Source organism: Drosophila mojavensis, unplaced genomic scaffold, assembly GCF_018153725.1.
Source record: "Drosophila mojavensis isolate 15081-1352.22 unplaced genomic scaffold, ASM1815372v1 contig_16, whole genome shotgun sequence".
Lineage (NCBI taxonomy): Eukaryota > Metazoa > Arthropoda > Insecta > Diptera > Drosophilidae > Drosophila > Drosophila mojavensis.
Window position 1 is genome coordinate 6,600,461 of NW_025318693.1, and position 9,589 is coordinate 6,610,049.

At 39.5% G+C, this 9,589-nt stretch overlaps 1 protein-coding gene across 5 annotated transcripts; it reads right to left on the bottom strand.

Moving 5' to 3' along the window:
* Positions 1 to 1,248: 1,248 nt before the first annotated feature.
* Positions 1,249 to 9,589, bottom strand: LOC6573221 (synaptic functional regulator FMR1). 5 transcript variants are annotated; one of them, XM_015166819.3, is made up of 12 exons: positions 9,286 to 9,589; positions 8,227 to 8,410; positions 7,967 to 8,156; positions 6,496 to 6,545; positions 4,481 to 4,798; positions 4,246 to 4,411; positions 4,103 to 4,170; positions 3,523 to 3,832; positions 3,327 to 3,458; positions 2,740 to 3,259; positions 2,241 to 2,315; positions 1,249 to 2,170 (listed from the first exon to the last, which is right to left on the bottom strand). In XM_015166819.3, the coding sequence occupies exons 3-12, from the start codon at positions 8,015 to 8,017 to the stop codon at positions 1,752 to 1,754; spliced, it is 2,109 nt and encodes a 702-aa protein (XP_015022305.1). In that variant the 5' UTR covers positions 8,018 to 8,156; positions 8,227 to 8,410; positions 9,286 to 9,589; the 3' UTR covers positions 1,249 to 1,751. The 5 variants fall into 5 exon arrangements, with proteins under 5 accessions (XP_015022305.1, XP_015022304.1, XP_032586722.1 ...); XM_015166818.3 differs by having other exon boundaries at positions 2,232 to 2,315; XM_032730831.2 differs by having other exon boundaries at positions 2,232 to 2,315; positions 8,223 to 8,410.

Sequence of the window (9,589 nt, forward strand, 5' to 3'; positions counted from 1 at the left end):
TTTTTTTTTGTGTATGTTAAAAGATTTTTGTGTTTTCTTTCTTATATATTATTGACATTATTCTTCAAGTTAATGAGAAGAAATCTGTTTTGTATTTATATTATCCGTTTCTTTTGTTTTGTTTGTTCTTATAAGTGTGGTTGTTTTTATTTTTTCATATTTTTTTTATTTAAATATCTTTAAACTGATTTTAATGAATTTATTACTTTTTAACTTCGATTCTGTTTTACCTAGCTTTTAATTATGTTTGTTGTTTCTATTGTTGTATCTCCCAGTTTATGTTATTTATGTTGTTAATGTTATTTATGTTAATCGCTGCTTTAAATAATTTAAGAGTATTTAATAGGGTACTAATAAATTAGTTATGCGCGTGATAGGTATTGGCAAAGTTGAATATAATTTATATGATTTGATATCAACAAAAATGTTAATGAATTATATTTATTTATTTACCCCATTCATGCTCTTTGCGTAGATATATGAGCGAGCGAGTGTGTCGGTTTGTGTATATGTGTGTGTTAGAGCGTGTGTGCTAAATAATAGTAGTAATAAATACAACGTTATACAAATAAGAGAGGTTTTCCATATCGTTAATGTTCAGGCTCGACATAAAACAAAATGCAACAAATTCTAAAATGAATAAACAAAATTCGAAATTTTTTACGCTTTCAAATGCTTTGCAAATATTTATACAAAAATTTGCTGAAATTCTCTACGCAAGCATTTACGTGACTAAACAATAATAATACAAAATGTATGTTTAAAAAGATAAAAATAAAATGAACGAAGCTATATAAGAAAAATAATAACTGCTGCAATTTAGTTTTGATTCACGCACGAATTATACACAAAACTTGTCGAACTAAATATTTTTGTTTAATGCTAATTTACAAATGAAATTAAATAGTATATACATATATATTATATTGGTATATATGTGTGAATAATAGAAAAAAAAAAATAATATAATTGCAATTACATTGATTTCTTTCACTATAATTTTCATTATGTAACTAGAAACTTTCCAAGTTGCTGAAGAATCGCGCTTTAAAAGCACATTTTCGGCAAGTTTTTCATGTTTTTTGTTTTTTATTGTTTTTTTTTAGCAATTAATTTTCCGTTTTCTTTTTGAAAAACTGTGTTAATTGCCTGCATTTAAGTTTAAGTTAACATAATCCAATTTGTTCTCTTTTCTTTTCGTGTTTTGCTAATAATTGCATTTTAGTTTTGGTTTATACACATAATTAGTTTCCTTTTTGTTTTTGATTGTTTTTATTTAATTTCAATTAAAATTATAAGCCTAGGCATGGTTGTATTTTGCATTCCTCTTCTTTTTGTGTATAATTCGAGCTGTCTGTAAGTTTGTGTGTGTATGTATGTATTGTTGTGTATGACGTATTAGTATATATATGTGTGTGTATTTGTATGTGGTACATTATTCATGTATAATTATATGTTTGTTGTTTATTTTGTAGTTACTCGAAATAGTTTCTCAAACATTTTGTTATTTATGCCTACTCTACACGTTGTTCTGGTTGTTGGTTGTTTCGTTATGTTGTGTGTGTGGGTGTATGTTTTGTTGTGTAAACGACATGAACATTCAAATTTAATTATCTGCCTGCATGTTGTCTGTGTGTTTGTCTCTTGCCTGATGCGCATATACAACATGTTGAACGAAAGATTTGCATTTTGTTTGGTTGTTGTTGTTGTTGCCGTGTTGTTGTTGTTGCTGGTGCTGCTGCTGCCGCTAATTAGGACGTACCATTGACCAAGCCTTCCTTCTTGATGACATCCGAGTTAACCGCCTGATCCGCATGGTTATTGCGATTCTTGTTGTTGCGCCTGGGCTTTGACTGCTGGTGCTGCGGCCCCTGTGGCTGCTGCTGTTGCTGTTGTGCAAGCTGCGGTGGTTGCTGTTGTTGCTGCGGCAGCAACTGTTGCTGCTGCTGTTGTGTGGCCGCCTGCTGCTTATCGCTATTCCGCGGCGCATCCTTCGACTTGCCAGACGAGGCGTTCGCATTGCCACTGCTCTGTTTGCTGTTCTCCGGTGTATTCAGCGGCGCTTTGTTCGATTGTGCTGGCGCCTGGTGCTGTTGCTGTGCTGACGTCGACGACGAGGATGACGGTGGCTGCTGTGATTTGTTGTTATTATTTCCCACCGCGCCATTTGCTGCAAGTGGAGTCGAAATTGTTGTTCAGCTTGACTAGCATTCAAGTGGAATCATCCTCACCATACTCACTGTTGCCGGGCGCATTGTTGTTCTTTTGCCTTCTGCGTCTTCTGGAGCTGCCCTCGTACGATGAGTTGCTGTCCGCTGTGCCGGAAGAGAGAAACATATATGTGTACAGGTGACGCAATTGAAATAACACAAAAGTTTGCAATATTAAGCGGGGGTTCAGCCCAATCAGAAATCAAATTTATAACGTCAAAAGTCATATTACAAGTGGGTTACATTGAATTGCACAAATTGGATTCACATGTTGGCCAAAAAAACCGTTGATATGAATATATATATAAATTTATATATACATATATACGTGTGTATAGCATACACTCTTACACAGATACACTCATACAGACACACAGTCCCTAATTATACACAACAGTGGTTGCTTGAATACCGAGAACGTCTTGTCCCCCCGCTTAAACGATCCGCAAGCCGACTGCTCTCCCTCTCCCTATGTCTCTCTTTCTCTCTCTCTCTCTGTCTTAATCCATTCGTTGCTTGGTCAACTCACCACGCTCCACGCTGCTCACTTCGCGTGTCTCTCGCATCTCGTCGGTGTGATTATGGTACTGATAGTCCCTGCCATTTTGCTCGTTGCGTGGCGGCCGGCGATTGATACCGCGACGGTCGTTGCCGCCGCGATAGTTTTGGATACCACCACTGCCGCCTCCACCGCCACCAGCACCACCGTTATTGCCAGCATTTGGTGGCCCGCCGCTGTTGCGATCATTGTAGCGCTGATCGCGCTGATGGTCGCCGCGGGAGTTGTAGTCATCGTCCTCGCGCCGATTGTGATAGCGCTGGTTCATGTTATTGCCACCGCCGCCACGGCCGCGAACGCGACCACCGCCGCGCTGACCACCGCCGCCGCCGCCGCCACGTATCGAGCGCACAGATTCAATGTCGCTGCTGTAGCCGCGCTCTGAGCGCCGCGACACCGCGAAGCTCTGTGTGGAGCCCATCGAGGACTCTTGAATGGCGCGCAGCTGTTGATCGATTTCCAGCTTCTCCTGGCGTAGTTGCTCCACTTCCTAAACAATCAATATAAATAAGAATTAGCACAGACTACAGAGCTTTCAAAATTGTTCTGAAACTCACCTTCAGATGTGACAGATGATACTCCAGCAGCACTTTAGCATTCGCAATGCTCTCCATGGTGCCAATGAACACAAAGGGTACGTGCGCTGGCTCGCGTGGTATATTTTGATCCTGTTCGTCATCGCCAGCGATCTGTGTTTTTGTTTTGTTGTTGTCGCAAGATTAGGCCATGCCAGGCAAGGTGTACAATACTCACAGCACTCACCTTGATTCGAAACACTCCGCTCTTATCTACAATCTCCTGTATGATGCGGCCGTTCTTTCCAATCACCTTGCCAACCAGCTCTCTGGGCACTTGAAAGAACTCCTCGGCATATTCGAGCATGGCTCGTGCCCGCTGCACCGACTCCTCTGTCTCGCCGCTTATCTTGAATGTGCACGATTTTTCCTCCAGCTCAATATTCGTAACGCCGACCAGCGTGCGTGCCGCTTGTATATTGGAGCCATGTGAGCCAATTGCCAGGCCCATGAGATCTTCGCGTACACGAAATTCCTCGATAAAGTTTCTAAAAAGAAATAAAACGAAAATATTATAGTTTATAATGTATTGGAAAGTAATTTTAATAGTGGAAGAGTTGTAGATCTCATTTATCATTGAACAGTGCGGGGAATGGAATGCCTGACAGTTGATAAGAACAATAGAGAACTTTTCTAATTCATTAAATAGGTGATAAGAGGATTAGAGAAAAATGCTAGACGCTATAACTTCCTAGCAACTCTTTCTATAGCGTAAATATCTGCTATCTGCTATATTTCATATATCTATAATAGCTTACCCACGACTCATCAGCTTGGTCGTTTCGAGCTGACGCGCAGCTTCTTCAGTCCTTTTCAGTAGCATAACCTGAATGATTAAATAAAAATTGAAAACAGTTTAATAACTGCCTTATAAAGAATATTCTGAACAATATTTTGATACCTTTTGTGAGAGATTACGAAAATGCATATCCTTGAGCATGCTGGCGCGCTTCTGAGTGTGTTCCCATTTGGAGATGACAATCAGGGCATCTAATTCGCGATTATAGTTGCAAACGCCCGCATCGATGGTGCGCTGAAACTCCTTGTGTATGCCATCCTTTTGAGCTCTACGAAACAAATAAACAACGATATATATGAAATATGTTGATATTTAATATTATATTCAGTTTACTCACTCTTCGCGCAGTTCCTCGGGCACGGGCAGCGTGAACTGATAGAACGATTTTGGCGTAATTGGCGGATTTGGATTTTTGGCGCGCAACCTGCCCAATTCACAGATTTCGGTATAGGGCGTCTCGAAGCCAATGTACGCGACCGCACAGATATCAGCTTTAAGCATTTTGATGACAGCCACCCACCAGCCGCACGTTTCGCGTTCGTTTGTGCGCGTGAATACCTCAACCTCCATGCCCTCCTCGAAGCTCGGCGCCACAACAGCCTCATCGGGCGGCAGGCGAACATTGACGAATGCGTATTTCAGCACCTCAGGCACGCTGTTGTAACACAATTAAGCGAGAAGATAGAACACAAAGAAATCAACACAAAAACAATTGAGCAACAGAGCTAAGATGGCAGACAAAATCATTTACTTCGTTTGGCATAATGAGCCAGGCAAAATGTTCATTTAAATGCCGTGTGCCAAAATATTTGATTGCGAACATGGCTGCAGACAAGTGTTTGTCTACGTTGACGCAGACGCTGGCAGCGCAGTTGACGCTGATTGCAGCGTCTGGCTGGGTGCCAAGCGTGCTCAACACACAATCGCGGGGGTGCCCCCTATTATTATTTTTTTCTTTATAGCCAAGACATAGATCGGAAATGACATAAACTGACACACATACACACACAGACGCACACAGAAGAGCAGCAGCAACAGGGTGGCAACTAAATTTAGACTCAGCTGCGCAAGCTCAGCAAAAATAAATATCAAAAAAAAAAAAAAAAAATAAATAAATAAAATTGTATACATATATGAAAATATATACATAAATCAAATTAAAAACTGACTAAAAATTTTCTAAATTGAAACTACTCAAATTGCTCCAAAAATGCAACAAGCGAATAAGCGCAATAGCAATCTAGAAAGCTAGAGCAAGTCGAAGATTAAATACTCTTCTATTGTAAATTCGTATAGAAAGTTTTGATAAGGTTTAGTAGGCAAAATCTATTATTGAATAAATAATAATCTATACAAAATATATATGTAAGTCTAAATGACAACATACTAAACAATCGCTGATTGGAGGTAACTATAAAGTTTATACTATAATAATAACTGTATATATATAAATTATATATACTAATTTTTATATAATCATACCAAAAACAAGAACAAGAATAAAGATATAAAGTGATATATGTATACATATGATATAGACTTAGAGAGAAAGACCTGATCTATGTATGATATCAAAAGCTGATCAAAGCTGATCAACTAATTGGAAGCTAACGAACTGAGTAGATCAACTAACCACTGATGTATACATATATTTATACATTATTTATGATTATTGCATTGCCCCATTAAGATTCCCCACCTGCTACAAATTTTATGATTAAATATTTATACCCTGTCTGCAAGGATATTAACAAAATGAAAGCAAAGCAAAAGAAATGACAAGAAAAATGGTTTCTTTCCGCGATTAAAAATAGCCAACTGCGAAGTTGACGTCGATTGCTGCTGCTGTTGCGACTGCTGTTTAGTGGCATTTGCCGCTGAGGCATGACAGCGCGACGCGTGTGCACACACACACACACACACACACACACACAGACATACATACAGACAGACGAATGCATTTGAGGAGCTGACACTTGGGCGGCATGCGGATCACACGGTCAGTCCGTCTGTCGTTTGTCTGAAGGAGCCGCAGCAGCATCATTTAACAAATTGCGCCAAATGAGAAGCGGACAAACGGTGGCGTCTCCCAACGCACAGCCAGACAGATAGACGATGGACAGGCCAATGCGTTGGGCGAGCGTTTGCCAAGAGGTAAAATGCAGTGCGCATCATTGTTGCAAATCGTTTGTAAAATAGGCACATAAACAACCAAAGAACACGAATAAACAGAATAATAATAATAATAATAAAAAAAAAATAGAATGTATAAATTGCAATATAAACAGGCTGTTGTTGTTGCTGCTGCTGTTTGGTGGTTTGGTTTGCTGTAAAGTTTGTCGCTTGACTTACCCGTCCACATCCACAAAGATGCCATCATCGCCGACAGCTGTCACCTGGCCCTGTTGTAGTCGTAGTCGTAGTTGTTGTTGTTAATATTATCATTGTAGTTGTTGCGTTGACGTAGGCAGAGACAGCGACAGAGACGTAGACAGCGACAGAGGCAGCACCAGAAAAGACAAGAGCGAAAGAAAAATGTGTGTCATTTATATAGTTGGTCTGGTCTGTGCATTTGTTGCTTTATGATACATTTCCTAAGGCTATAGATACATAATTTTAATTATACATTTTTATGAGCGAATTACCAGATAAATGCCGTTGACAAAACGTGCCATACACGCGGGTTAAACACGCCGATTGATACTGATAAGAAATGCAATGCAAAGGGTAATCACCAGCAGCAATAATATACATATATACAGTCCATAAAAAATATCTTTTTTTTTTTTTCAGAAATACCTTCTACGTAATTTAATTTGAAAAATATAGGAATTGAATTTAGCAAATTAAAATAAATTTCATTATGCATAAAATTCCGAGTAGATATTTATAATTTAACTATCTATATCTTGTAATTAGCAAATTATTTTTGTTTCCCGTTACACTTTCAAGTAGAAATATAATTCCAAACAGGTAATTTTGTGATTCTGCGGTGTTATCATATATGTATATATAGAATCTATTAAAACTCTTCTGTATAATTTCCTATTAAAAAATTATGGATGAGATTTGCATCCCTTTCCATAATCAACTAGAAATATAATTCCTGGAAATACGTCAATTAGTAGACAAAATACGCCTGACCACCTAGCTATTCCTTGCACAAAATTAATTACGAATTCCTGGGTAATGGCTAATGAGTTCCAGCATCTTTTTGCTGAAAGACGCTTTTTCATACCATTCAATGAATTGCAAGAGTTTTCAATAAACTGAGAGTGTGGCTCTTAATGAAAAGAAATGCTATTGCATGTACAAATAAATTCCACTTTGCTATCAATGCCATCAAAACGTATTATGTATGCAAATCTGATAAGCTTTAGAAAGGGAAATCACAAAGCAACACAGTATTCGCCGCGAACGTCAGCGGCGCTGAAAGCAACTCTGCGGAGCCTGCTTGTATTCACACACACACATAAACACAATCATATACGTGAATATGCAGCGACGCTCGCGCTGGCGGCGACACACGCACACCCCCACACACAGATAGCGACTGCGTGCGCCCTATGAGAGTGCGTGTTGATTTCTATGCTTGTGGTACGTGCGTGTGTGTGTGTATTGTATGTGCCGTATTTCGATGCGAGACTCCACTCAACAAAATGATGCAGATATTTATAGAAATAAAGCTAAAATTTACGAAATTAGAAACTGAGGCCGTCGCTGCCTTTGGCACATGCTGCTGCAGTTGCTGCGTTGACGGCGACGTCGACAGCAGCAGCGGCGACTTCAGCTTTGGAGTACTCCCGCTCTCTCTCTATCTTACCTTGTAATAGGCACCATTATCGAGTCGTACTTCGACCATAAGATCGTCCATTTTGTTAACCCTGTGATCGCCGGTCTCCAGCTCTTGTGTGCAGCTCTAGTTGTAGTAGTCGTTGGAGTTGTAATTGATACTACAGCACTCGCTCCCGCCAATCGCCACACTCAAGCCGACGTATTTCGTATGTTAGCCTCTAAAAATTGAGAAGAGATAGAAACTGCAATTAAATCATAGAGAATATGCAATGGCAAGTCATCACCTACACAACGACAAAGTTTAACGTTGTTGCTTCAAATCTTTGTTATATTCCCTGCAGTTGCTTTATCAGTCTTTTGCTTTGTTGCTCTTTTTGTTTTTGTTGGTGTTGTTGTTGTTGTAGCACTTTTGCGGTGGTTATGCTTGCTGTTGCACCCACACACACATACGTATGCTCAACTCTCGCAGTTCCTGAAATAATAAACAATAGCAAGAGCTGGCAATAACAATAACAATAATAAATACAGTTTAAGGCGAAATTATGAGCTTATAGATTGACACAGGCAAATTAACGGCGCAGCGGTCGATGGTGAATGGCAAACGGCAGAGAGTGGAGAGCAGAGAGCAGCGGCAACAGCCGCGCGATGGCAATCAAAAGTTTTGAAGTTATTTTGGGCTAAGCATAGGAAATTCCTTTCTGGTCGAGAACGGTAGCTAAATATCAAGAACAACAACAACGACACCGACGACAACGACAACAAATGCAGCAAGAAACGTCAACGCGCTTTTGCCGGGGCAGAGCTGGTCCGTTGTCTTCTTCTTTATTTTATAGTCAGCGCCGTCGTCTTTCTTTTGTGTCTTCACATCACTTCTCAGGTCTCTCTCACACACATACACACTAGCACTCACATACACTCTCACATATATATAGATAGATATATATATATACGTCCAACTGTCAGCAGAAGCAGCAGCCGCCGAAATGCTGAGCACGCTTTTCCAATAAGAATTTTATGCACACACACACATGCCCCAGCACATGCCGATTTTTCATACACACATACAAATGTATCAATTTGTAGTCATCATTTCTTAAAACTTTTGTAAATTCTGGTGAATATAATTATTTAATTACATTCGCATTCTCAACTATTTCACACTGAGTGCGGTTCTTGTAAATTTTTCATTATTTTCAGCTCTCCTTTGCTGCACAAATTCGCCGCAGTCTCGGTCGCTGCCGCCTTTGCCGCTGTGCAAAAATTTTTTCGCTTCTTGCAAAAAAATTCTGCAGACGAACTACACGACTATATAATTACGTTGAATGTTTCAAATATTAATGCACTTACGGCTGCCCGGCACGTTGATCCGCTAAATTGTTTAATATTAGCTTCAATCTTTTGAAAATAAAAAATATATCGCGTGCAGTGCGCTGCTTTACTGCTTCCAAAAATTTTTTTCGGCTGCGCTGCGTTCTCTTCGCTTTGCTTTTGCACACTACTTCGTAGCTCAGCATTCGACAATGCTGCCAACTTGATGCAACCTCCTCCCGTTCGCAACAATCTTTCACTAATTTAGCTTTGTTCGCTTGACTCCTCAAATGTTTCAGACACAATAAATTCAACAATATTATTTGGATAAATACTTTTTATG